At 50.9% G+C, this 11755-nt stretch overlaps 4 protein-coding genes across 4 annotated transcripts; 1 reads left to right on the forward strand and 3 right to left on the reverse strand.

Annotated features, from left to right (window-relative positions):
- Positions 1 to 3227: 3227 nt before the first annotated feature.
- On the reverse strand, positions 3228 to 5352 carry BO72DRAFT_118532 (cholinesterase). Its single transcript, XM_040938990.1, has 4 exons — positions 4937 to 5352; positions 4690 to 4876; positions 4012 to 4632; positions 3228 to 3949 (listed from the first exon to the last, which is right to left on the reverse strand). The coding sequence occupies exons 1-4, from the start codon at positions 5201 to 5203 to the stop codon at positions 3354 to 3356; spliced, it is 1671 nt and encodes a 556-aa protein (XP_040801017.1). The 5' UTR covers positions 5204 to 5352; the 3' UTR covers positions 3228 to 3353.
- A 1538-nt stretch (positions 5353 to 6890) lies between these two features.
- BO72DRAFT_510166 (uncharacterized protein) lies at positions 6891 to 7530 on the forward strand (the record flags this gene model as incomplete). The annotated part of the gene is made up of 1 exon (XM_040949355.1): positions 6891 to 7530. The coding sequence occupies one exon, from the start codon at positions 6891 to 6893 to the stop codon at positions 7350 to 7352; it is 462 nt and encodes a 153-aa protein (XP_040801018.1). The 3' UTR covers positions 7353 to 7530.
- Positions 7531 to 7568: 38 nt separating this feature from the next.
- On the reverse strand, positions 7569 to 10454 carry BO72DRAFT_448397 (glutamate--cysteine ligase). Its single transcript, XM_040944777.1, has 7 exons — positions 10045 to 10454; positions 9903 to 9975; positions 9771 to 9836; positions 9570 to 9712; positions 9394 to 9519; positions 8749 to 9334; positions 7569 to 8699 (listed from the first exon to the last, which is right to left on the reverse strand). Exons 1-7 carry the CDS (start codon positions 10053 to 10055, stop codon positions 7698 to 7700), a joined length of 2007 nt encoding a protein of 668 aa, XP_040801019.1. The 5' UTR covers positions 10056 to 10454; the 3' UTR covers positions 7569 to 7697.
- A 301-nt stretch (positions 10455 to 10755) lies between these two features.
- BO72DRAFT_448398 (NADH dehydrogenase [ubiquinone] 1 beta subcomplex subunit 7) lies at positions 10756 to 11677 on the reverse strand. Its single transcript, XM_040944778.1, has 3 exons — positions 11569 to 11677; positions 11351 to 11475; positions 10756 to 11264 (listed from the first exon to the last, which is right to left on the reverse strand). Exons 1-3 carry the CDS (start codon positions 11618 to 11620, stop codon positions 11160 to 11162), a joined length of 282 nt encoding a protein of 93 aa, XP_040801020.1. The 5' UTR covers positions 11621 to 11677; the 3' UTR covers positions 10756 to 11159.
- Positions 11678 to 11755: the final 78 nt, after the last annotated feature.

The raw sequence follows: 11755 nt of genomic DNA on the forward strand, positions 1-11755 counted from the left end.
TAGCGGCTTCTGACTGGAAGAAAGGTTTTGAGGGTTTCATTTCCCGTATCCTAGATAACTGGGGCTACCTAGTAGTAACTACTTGAATAGAGAGCTAAAAAGCCTTCCAGAATTAGCATCTTCACAACAGACGGCTCGCGGATTTTTACTAAGCACTGACTGAGCATTCGCCACTACGTCCTGTACCAGACCTCCCATGCGGAGCCCTGGGATGATGAGAATCTGCATAGAATCCCGTAAACGAGGTCCCCGAGATGAGATGAGGGAAGGGTGGTTAACGGGCCGCCGGGGAAGTGGTGAAAAGTGGGGTTTTTGGGAGGGGGGGGGGAGAGAAATCCACGGGAAACCAGGGGACGGACTACCTGCCTACTCCCACTCCTACTCCTACGTACTCAGTATCTAGTAGCAGGAGAGTGGCTTGAGGTCAGCGCCACTGACGACAGACGGTCTCGGGGAGAACTGTCAGGTTTGTCTCAGTTGGGAGGCATCCTCCTTGTACAGTTAACGTTCTGGATGGAGTTGACAAAGACAAAGACATATTCGAGTAACTAAGCGGCGGGATGTATGTACAGTAACGTTAACTACAGTACAAGGACTAAAGATTCGATTCTGAGTCTCTTGTTCTCTCTCTGCTTTCTCTCTGCTTTCAATATCTATCTACCCTCAATACCTCTATGAATCGGCAGTAAAGTGTGTGAGAGTAGATTTGACTCAAGAGATCCAGTCTTTCACACATCTCTACCAAGAACAAATCACACGAATCTAATTAGGTAGGGGAGTTGGTGGTGGGACAGAAGAAAGGGAAAGGAGGGGGTAGGGGGAAAAGAAAAAGAGGAAACCCAACCGATCCTTTCTTCACCCAGCACCATTATCTCCTCCCTGAAGCTCAACCCGTTCAACTGGAAGTCAACCAGTAGAGTCGACTCAACCCGAGTCGGTGGCAGTGTTCATTCAGCACCTACTTACTAGGTACAGTACCTCTGCCGCTAAACGCAGACGCTACGGTTAAGCACGATCGCGATCGGCGACTTCCCCAATCAAAGGAACCAAGATAGAGTATACGAACAACACTGGCGCGCAAGCGTGTCTTTGACAACTTCCCTCCCCCCACCGAATCAACTTTCTTCCACGTCTCCTCCCCGAATCCAGACCTTTGTTGTTGAGGTCGAAATGTGGTCTGTGGTTGTCTTTTTTTTTTTTTTTTTTTTTTTTTTTTTTTTTTTTCCTTCGAATCTTCACAAAGTTGCCGATACGCGGCGGCTATCTGGCATATCTGGCGTGTATCTACAACCCGGACAGGCTGGTTCCATGGTTGAGGCGCGTCTTTCAAGTAATGTTAACCGAGACCGTGGACCAAAAACCCAAAGTCATTTTTCCCAGGACGTAAAACGAGATTTAAGGTTTCCCAGATGGGGTCTTGGTGGTGGTGGTGCCTTTTTTTTTTTTTTTTTTTCTTCACGAATCTCCTCGGGATCGTCGCGAGATGAAGAATGGAAATGACTAAGATCCGTCAATTCGAATGGAAATGACAATCCAAATGAACGGAGGTGCAGGAAGAGGATCGTCAGAGATGAACATGCGGAGTGAGTGGGAAGAAGGCAGGCAATCAAACGTAGGTACTCGGTTTATCTTTCGCCGCTACTGCGATCCACCACCGTCTGTGTGTTGTTCAGTGTATAGACATATTCAAGGATCCAGCCAGTGATTAAGCCGACTCCCACTTCAATCCATAAATCAGTTACAGTAGTACTTGTCCAGTCCAGTCAGGAGAGGCGAATATCGTGGACAAGAAGCAATGCTCAAACCAAACTCGGACGAGGGCGTGCCTCAGCTCAGTGCCCGTTTGTGTCCGCTTCCCAGAAAGGGAAAATGATATGACAGTTTTGACAGCCACCTACCGGGGGGGAACATTTGCACTGGCCTCTCTGCCCCTCCCCTCACCCACTTTTCCCCTCCCTTGCCCCCCCTCCCTCTTCCACCCCCCCTCTTTCCCAAATCTCAACGTCGAGATCTAAACAACACTTGGATCTGTGCTGGTCTGGTCTGTTTAGGCTAAGACCATCTCAACCACCCGCTCTCCCCTTGCCCCCTCCCCTCGTGTACTCACTCACTCTTTGGGCAAAGGAGGGAATTAATCGCAATGAAATCGGATGTTTCATTTCCCGGCGAAGCGTTTCCCACCATGACTAGGTATCTCGTTCTATGTGTAGTACTCCATGAGCATGGCCAAGGAAAAATCTCTCGACAAATGATTCGATCCCGGGAGATCATTTTCAAAGAAAAACCCTCCGATCATTCCCTGGACAGGACGCAAGGCCGGCAGATCGTTGACTAACTTACACTACAGTGGCGAAGAAACAACAATCGGAAAGGACTGAACCGAGTACTTGACTAGTTGTAATTACTGTACGGAGTACATAGTCTGCTAGCCTTGGCTTTTTTCTTACTGTATCTCTACTTCCCACGGTCAGACCACTCATTACCCACTCCATCGTGGTCAAAAACCGTCCCAAGTCTCGCCGATGCAAAACCTAATCAAACAATGGGGATGGATCCGCTATCCGATCTCCCAGGATTGCAGAGGCGTTTCTTTCCCCTTCCATTGTTCGTCCCGTTTGCACTGACCATGGAAACAGGTATAGCGGGTTCCTTGGGTTCGTATAGATGGTATGATGAAGAGAATGTTCGGAAGTCAGATCAGGACGAGATGAATCGGAGCCGGTAGAACTTTGTTTAGTTTGTGCACTACTAGTACACTGGCTGGGTCTGGTCCATCCTCTTCTTGCCTCCCATTTTCGTCGGAAGCGATGGTAAGGTACTTGGTATGTCACTGCACTCCGTAGTGGTGGCTTTTATTTGTCTCTAACTGGGGCTTCTTCTATACATACATGGTTTGGTTTCGTGGGGATAGTGAAAGGGTTCCTAATTTTTCTTGTGTTCGAAGATACGAAGACAGAGCAGACCGGAGGGCTTTCTTTCCACGGATGAGATGAGAAGGTGATCTTGCTTGGTAATGCTTACGCTCGGGGCCTCACTCAAAGCGGAGTAACTCTGTCCTACGGAGTAGAGGGTGTTCAGATCTACAGGCATGGCTGGGTGCATGAGGCGCTGAAGACCGTGACTGGTTCCCCTCCTCTTTACGTAGAAAACACATGAGCACCCCAATTCGAACCACGCACATACTCGGTCATTCTTTGTTTGCTTTACTCTCTGACTTACAGATCCATATCGTAAGCTGCATCTGCGGCCAACTCAAAACCACAGATTCGCGCATCTCTCGCTTTCACATGTATATCCAACTCGTTAGTAGCAGCGACTTGCTTGATGGGTCGAACAGGGAAAAATAGGCCATCCTATCGCCAGTACGCACTCGCCACGGAGTTGATATAGTCAATCCCCTCTTTTCGCCACGTGTCCGGCTCCATATAGCTTGTGGTATTGGCATTGAAGACCAGATCGACCGGCCGACCCTGCCCGTAGGCCTGCCACCGGACCGTCGACTCGTTCTTGATGCCCGAATTGGGGTCCAGGTCGTGGATGAAAGATGCCCACATGCTGGTCATCAGCTGGCTCAGTTGCACGTACGACTCGGGCACCCCCGCGAACGGAAGCCCGTAGTGATACCCAAGGCCGGCGATGTTGTTGAAGACAAAGGCCACTTCCTCGAAGTGGGTGGCTCCCGACAAGGGTGTGACGTCCGCGGACCGCACATTGAAGCGGTAGCAGTAGGCCGTGGTGTTGGTCGCCGTCCACGCCTCGCATTGTCGTCGCCGGTTCGCGTGCATCTTCACGTCCCCTGCATACGCGGATGTGCGTCGCCACTGGTAACCCTTGGATGCGACTCGTCTCGAGCCAAGGAACTCGGGGATACCCAAGGAGGGATTATCGGGGTAGACCTGCAGGATATGCTTGGCGATGGACGGAGGTAGCTGGAAGCCATCCTGACCATCTGTGGCAACTTAGTAAATTGTAGAATTGGTAGACCAGATTCACAGAGCAGGGCATACGTACCGGTAAGATATGCATAGAATTCCTGCGTCGTATTCACCCCGGTGGGCCCGAACGCGGTTCCTTCGTCAGTATTGGTGCCGGCAATTATAGGAACCTGAACGAATTCATGGCGGTCAAGCTGGAGACTGCCCCAGGTCGGAATCAAATCACCATCGATGACAGGTGAGAAAGGGTAGTTCGATTGCCCATCGGTTCCATTGAGGACGCTATTCAACTTCTCAAATGGAACCTCGCGCAGGCATTGCAATGAGTCCACAACGTCGGAGCAGTTGACCTTGGCCACGAGGTCGTCGTAGAGGGCCTGATAGCCGGTGTAATTAGAAGGTCCGGCGGCAATGGTTCCCCCGGACTCCATGATTGCTGCACGGAAGAGGCTGTCGTCCCTACCCCCGTAGGCTGCCAGGTGATATCCAACAGACATTGCTCCCGCAGACTCGCCCCAGATAGTGATCTTTGCCGGGTCACCACCGAATGCAGCAATGTTCTCCTTGATCCAATGAAGTGCCAATCTCTGATCCCTAAGGCCGAGGTTGGTGTTACCTGTGCCACTGACCTCACTAGAGCTTATGAAACCCCAGGTCGTGAGCCGGTAGTTGAGCGACACGGCGAGGAATGGTTTGCCTGTGCGTGCCAAGACATGTCAATAATGGCCATAACAATAGCTCAAGGGCGACATACCAATCTTTTGAGCATTGGCAACAATTGCAGACATATTATAGCGCTGATCCGCACTTGATCCTTCTGTGAAGCCACCTCCATGGATCCAGACTCCTACTGGGAGGCTTGAGCTTTCGTTGAAAGAGGAATCGCGGATGACATTGAGGGTGAGACATGCTTCGGACTGATTGTACCATATAGAATCCGTCTAACGTACTAAAGTCAGCTTATATCATATGAAGCCGGTGAAGGCAGTATAGTGGCATACCCCATATCCTACACAGATGTCTGAGTATGCCTTCGCCTCACGCTCACCATCCCAGCTTTCATTGAGGGACTTTGGAACCCTGAATCGCAAGTCGCCAACGGGCTGTTGCGCATAAGGTATACCAAGGAAGAAGTCTTGCTCATAATCGGTGTTTCTCACTCCGACATATGTACCATTGCGAACATGAGCTGTAGGCTGAGATGTATCAGCCGAAGCGACAATGCCACTGGCAGAGAGACCGAGCAGGCAAACGATTGCCCTGCGCATCTTGCAGAGAGTTATAAGATTCAAAATGACTCTAAAGCTGCTGCACCATACTTTGACGACGCTGGACGACGCTGCTCTGCAGCATTTATACCTGGATCTTCACGGCATAAGGGGGCCTGGCGCAAACCCCGGCATCAGGTCAAAACGTTGCATCATCAACCCCGGGTTAAGAGCAGTCGCGGGATGTGGGGAAGTACTCCAGATCCCACCGTCAACAGGGGGGAGTGTTTCCAAATCAGGTTGCGCCGCCGGCCAAAATGCGGAGCATTGGGGTCATGGGATAGATTGGTGAGAGCGAGTCATGCAGAGATCGGTGAAAGCACCTCGTCTCTATACCCTGATTCGTACAGGTGCCCGCATTCTGCTCGAGTTTTGCTTGACCCGAGGTATCCCCGAGGTTGAAAACTTGGTGGGGAAGATATATGCCGTTCATGTCCCCGCAAACGGGATAATAGCGTGATGCTATTAAGGCTATTCGGGCAGAATGTTATAGCCGGGTCCCGTTCCGAAGTATCGTTCGACGACAACGCCCGCCTAGAGTTGGTGTCCTCGGAGAACATGTAAACCGAAGCTGCAAGAGGAGCAGAACAACGCAGACCTGGCACAGAACGGTAGATATGAACAATCTTTAGAATATGAGACAGTGAGAGAGAAAGAAGTGTGGGCTTCTGACCGCCATGCCGGCCTGTCTGCAGGTTCTTGCATGCTTAGGGTTTAACAGCCGTCTGCCGGCTATGCTCCGAGGATTCGCGAGGACCCCATCAGCAGTCATATTGTACAAGCAGCCCCTACTTCGAAGTCAAGAAAATCCTTCGAGCCACACAGGAGCCAAGGTGTACCAGGACCAATCCAGGCAAGGCAATCCGTTCTTCACTCGTGAAACTTCCTCCGACTGGACTTCTTGGCCGTGAACCTGCTGTTGCACGGCCGGCCAATTAGTTCTTGCCATTCAATGTTGAAAAAACCAGAGTCACACGCTGTAGCACGTCATAGCCACCGAAACATATGCAGCTTCCCTGACTAGCAATGGCTGGAGCTTTAGTGTCTCACAGTGCTCACGTCAAACGATTTGACCCTCGATTCCTTGACTGCTACTGCACTCGAACCTTCGCCGTGGTCGGACATGGCACGAGCTCCGTAAGACGTGCCAGAAGATCGTAATTTTGGGGCGCTTCACAACATTCAACTTGTCCTGGAGATAGACCCCGATTGAATCAGTGCGGAGTAGAGAAGTTTGAGGTGAAGCGAGGGCGTTCTCATGACTGCAACAGTAACCCCAGGGGCCACGCCCTTGAAACAGTCAGCACTCGATTCTGCAGCTTGATGGAGAGTTGCTGTGACTGTAGCTCCTAATGAAATGAAAACATCGGCATTGATTCAGAATCAGGCAGTCCGTCTGACCAGACGATAAGGGTAGGCCAAAAACTCAATGCCGACCGGCTTCATTGTCTACAAAGTCGGGAAAGTGCATGTGCTGTCTTTCCTATGACAGGCCCAAGGTAACGTTCCTGGCACAGCGACACCAAGTCAAGGCACGTCACCGAGGCCCGTGACAGTGAGCAAAGAACCCCCCCCCCATATAAGTTATGTTGAGTTGACAACCATTGAGGGAGATGGAAGCTCGCGTCCTGCAAGCACTGGCATGTTTCGACGGCGCTTGTTTCGTTTTGATATGACATCTGAAATTATGCTTTGGGATCCCTCTACCACGTTCCATGTGCTATCGGCATTCTCTCAACATTCCGAAGAAATTGAATCCATCTTAGCCGTCATCAACGGGTTTCTGGGTGCGCTCAGGACGAAGAGTTCCGCCGAGTTCGACAAATACTGCGTGCGAGCGGGAGGAATGTCCCTCTGGCCACCTTCACCGACCCTCCCTCGCTTCTGTACGATTGGAACCTTCGTTGAACAGGTGGTCAAGATCGAGGATGAGATCGATGAGCGTATCTGGGACCCTGAAGTGAAAGTGTATCCTTCGGGTAGCCTGGCCGCCGTCTGGGCCCCTTTCCGAGCAAAGGTCAACGGTGCTGTGCATCATGTCGGCGTTGAGCTCTTCATACTTCACAAAGTCAGCAATACATGGAAGGTGACTGGAGTGGCTGATTCGTGTCGAGAACCGACTGAGGAGGAAAAGATCTGGTTGCCTTGAACGGGCGGCATTCGATAATAGTGGGAAAGTACTGAGACGATTGAGAAAAAAGACTGAAAGGGTGGAAGTTGCTTGTCTGGGAATTGCATGGTTTGTCTCGGACTCAAGAGGCTCGCAGCCAACCCCTTCTCATATGGTGGAGGGTTTCACACCGAATCAAGAACATCCAATCAACCTCCTATACAATGATGATGTTTAATCACAAGGGCAAACCAATTGAGCAAACCAAGTCTCCTGTAATATTATGCAACACGACTGACAGTATATGTAGTACTCAACAGTAAGTGACAGTAGAAAATAGACAAGCTATCTACATCTATATGCGAATTTATTTACAAGATCTTTTCAAATATTCTTACCCTTGAGAAGTTCCCACCCAACGGTACCGTTCCTCCCCTCATGCACGCTCATCTCATCCACGGCCTTGACAAGGTCATAGCAAATCCGCTCCGAAACGACACTGTCTTGCTTGTAGTCCGGGTGCGACGCAACGAACTCGCGGATCCACTTGGCGCCCGTCCAGAGAGTTCCGTTTGCACGTTTGCGTATCAAGTCAAGGTAGCTGGCCAATGAGCAGCGAGTCTCAACATCCACATTGACACTGTTCAGGTATGATTCGACAAGTGGGATCAGTCCAGGGAAAGAGCCATCGGAAGAACCATTGATGATATCAGATATAGTCATGAGTTCGTACTCGGACTCCACGGGGGTAAGGGATGGCGATGGAGGCGGGGAGTTGGCAGCGGACGACGTGGTGGAAGAGACGTTGCTTCCACTGGATGAATGAGGATTCGGGCGGCGAGGGGAGAATGGGTCCTTGCGGAAGTAGAATTTCCGGTCGTGAACCGCGTTGCGTGCATGTGCGGTCTCCATGTTCTCTGTCGTGCGCTGAATCGGGATATAGAAGTTTAGATCATAAGTCAAGATCGCGCGGGTCACAAGTACAATAAAAATGCTGAATGCAGCGTTCTCAAAGTCGGTCATCTGGATCTCCATGGAACGGAACTCGACCCGCCAACCAATGTCATCCTTGTCAGGTGGTGGGGGTTTGAACCGCATATGCTGCCAGTTTGTGGACTGCAAATTCTCGAAGTGATCCGCTTTGTTCAAGTCGAGTTCTTCAAGATCTTCCGAGAAGATGACCAAAGGATCACGAATGAAGAGATGTGCAAAATGTGTGGCTAGAAGATCATCCATTCCGTCCTCCATCAGACGCTTCTTGATATCCTCGTCAACGATCAAGTCAGGGTCCAAATATTCCTTTCGCAACCGGGGGTCTTGTGAAATATAGGTCGAGTTTGAGGCATATCGGGATTTAGGGATCCTCCATCTGTCAGTTTTCAAGGGCTGTGAGATGTTAGCGAATGGCATTAGCAGCGGGACAGGGCAATCGTACAAGTTCTCCAAGCTCTTCACGAGTACGGTCATCAACAGCCCCACTAATCTGATTCCAGCGTACATCCGTATCAACAAGGAAGCCCTTGTAAATCGGCGTAGCAGCGGTCAAGGCCAGCAAAATAGGTCCCAGTGGACTCAACTGGTCGTACAACTTCCTCCCTTCGGTCATATTCTTGGCTTGGAAAGTGATTTGCAGACAGCAACTGCCCATACCAAAGGCCATGGCATCCATGTACACATGATCGTCCTTGGCTGCTCCGTTTCTAACATCATCATCCTCAGGCCAGATATGAAGATCATAATTCACAGTTGGGTCTTTAAATGGTTCGGGCGTATTCGTGTCTTTATATACCGGGACGTTCAGCTCAACCTTGCGACCTCTCCTTGACCGGATGTTAGCAGCCAGGGTTGGAAACCTGATGTGCGGATTGGCGATCTCGTCGGGCACAAACTGGGACCGGAGCGCAGGACCAGACGGTAGATAATAGGGCTGGATATAGTCATCCTTGGTGCCCAGGCGAGGAAACGTCGTAAGGGTGATGGGATGTTCATTCGGTGCCATGTGGGCTTTGGCAACCTCGCGTCTGTGGTGATGATGTTAGAGGTCACAGGCTATCATCGAATCCAGTAATTGGGTACGGACCTCCATTTCATGTTTGACTCGACCTTCAGCAGGTCCTTGAAATCGATTCCCCAGGGTTTACCCGGCGTTGCTTCAAGCATGAAGCGGCCAAATTCCGGATGGAAGTGTGGTGGCTCTTCCCCGTCACTGCAACCCATCAGACATGTCCTTAGTTTGTTCTTGCCGACAAATCTCACTGTTCATCGTTCGGGGACTGCGGTCGAGTTCCCTGCTTCCATGATGCTTCGTCTTCCGCAAGTGACTTGAGAATCTCCGCCTGCGCGAGTGAAAGGCGGGCCTTCTTCGCTTCATCATCGACGGCTACAACAAGGTACTCAACCTGATAGATCGAGATCGATTAGCACAAGAGAATGGGATTCTGCGGGGTGAAATCTTACTTCATCGCCCCAAAGCAGAGCATTGCGCTCCTTGCCCTTGGCTCTATGCCAGTTCGCAAGTAATTGCTGTCTTCGGTCAATACATTTCGGGCTGTGACATATGCCAAATGGACCCAATGGCGAAATACTCACCTCAATTCCCCATTTGCGAACCTGGTCTGCTCTTTTCTTGGCCTCCGGCCAATCCAGGGCCGTTCCAAGCGCGCTGGAGGAACGCAAGTTAGTCTCTGGCGTGCTCAAATCATCTGGCTTTCACTCAGCAGTCATCACATACAGCAAGCCCATTCTGTCGCTGATCAGGACTATCGGCAGGAAGGCGCGCGAATTTTCCGAGGGAGAGACCTGACCGTTGGGTCGCGGCACAGAGGTGGTGGGGTGAGACGACGGGAAAATCAGTCCATACAAAAACCCCGCGGAGATGAGGGGAAACTTCCAGTTTCCACAGACAATTATTAGACTCCGATCTAGGACCCGATCGAGTCACGTCAGTAGCACGCAATGGCCCGACTCAAGGCACAGGTGATATAGACCAAGATCCTGAATCCCCAAGCAGGATCAAAAGATGCCAGAGAAAGAGTGGAAACAGACGGATCGTGCTCCTTCTTATCGACTTGATGCTGATTTTCGTGTCGAACCTTCGGGGTTCCAGGCTCAATCGCCTATTGGCGGGGACAAAACGTCTCTCCGTTCATAGCGGGGCAGGAAAAGCATTATCGGTGATTGTCACCCACGTCGATTTCTAAGCAGCGTGGAGGAAGGGAGCCCGGTCAGGTGACTTTCCTGTCATCAGTTGCGCTGCAGCGCTATACGGAGCCATTATCCAGCTATTGCTATGCCATCTCTCTTCCAGCATAGCGAGAGAAACATGAGTCAAATGGCTTATGCAAGATACCTCTTTCTACTGCGCTACTTAAATACACACCCAGACCATGGCATCTTCGCACATGATTGACTATGTATAGCGGGAGCTTGTTATGATCATTTTAACTTGATTTGCAATTAGGCTATGGTACTCCAGAAAAGGAACTGAAGCTCCTGTGCCAGAATCAACTGATGCTGTCTCAATCTCGACTCGCTTTTTAGCAGGCTGACATGCTCAAAACGGCTCCCGGCTAGGGCAGAACTGCCTGTCTTACTCATGCTATATTGCCCGAGAGTAGGAGCACGTCAAGCTGCGCGGTTCTCCCAAAAGACACCGGAGAGAGGTGACCAGCTACTGAGGCCTTTTATGGGTTTATTGACCCTGGCTCTCAAAATATGGTATCGACAGGATCGACTCGATGGAATCCCAACGCCAAAGTCGGTACATGGACAAACAATCTCACAATCTCTATGTACATAACATGCTGCTTCGTCCGTCGCGAATAAGAGGATGTCGAAATTCCGGTATCAATTGCTGCGGGCACCATCCTTTGCGGCCCGGAGCTCTTCCATCTTGGCGACGCGCTTCTTGAACTCCTCGTACTGGCACTTCTCGTAGCTGTGTCGCTCATCCTGCAATTTGCGATGCAGATGTCAGATCCAGTTTTCCATAATTCAGATGATAGGCAAGGAGTATTGGCGGAATCAGAACAACGCACCTCGCACTTCCACGGGAGGTAGTACTCCTGCTGCCGGCAGCGGTTCAAGGGGATTAGCAAGTGAGCGCAAGAGTCGCGGTACTGAAGAGGAAGGCGAGCATCCGACATTTCCTGGCTCGTGGCAGCTGAGAGAGAGGGTCAGTCATGACTTCGATGAGCAACATTATTCACCGCGTTGCTTCCCCACGCAGTGGAGGCCAATGGCAATATAAACTTACGAGTGCTGCCCGAAAGCCCAACGGCGCTCTTCACTGTCTCGGCAACAGTCATATTGAAAGGAGAAAAGGGTGTTATGAAGGTGGGTTTCGAGGACAAGCGACCGGACCGTGAGGTTTGCAGCTATTCCGTAGTCGTCGTCGTTCCTTCCTTGCCGGCAGCGTCATGTGACGACACGTGACAGTATGT

Source organism: Aspergillus fijiensis (genome assembly GCF_003184825.1).
Source record: "Aspergillus fijiensis CBS 313.89 unplaced genomic scaffold BO72scaffold_25, whole genome shotgun sequence".
NCBI lineage: Eukaryota > Fungi > Ascomycota > Eurotiomycetes > Eurotiales > Aspergillaceae > Aspergillus > Aspergillus fijiensis.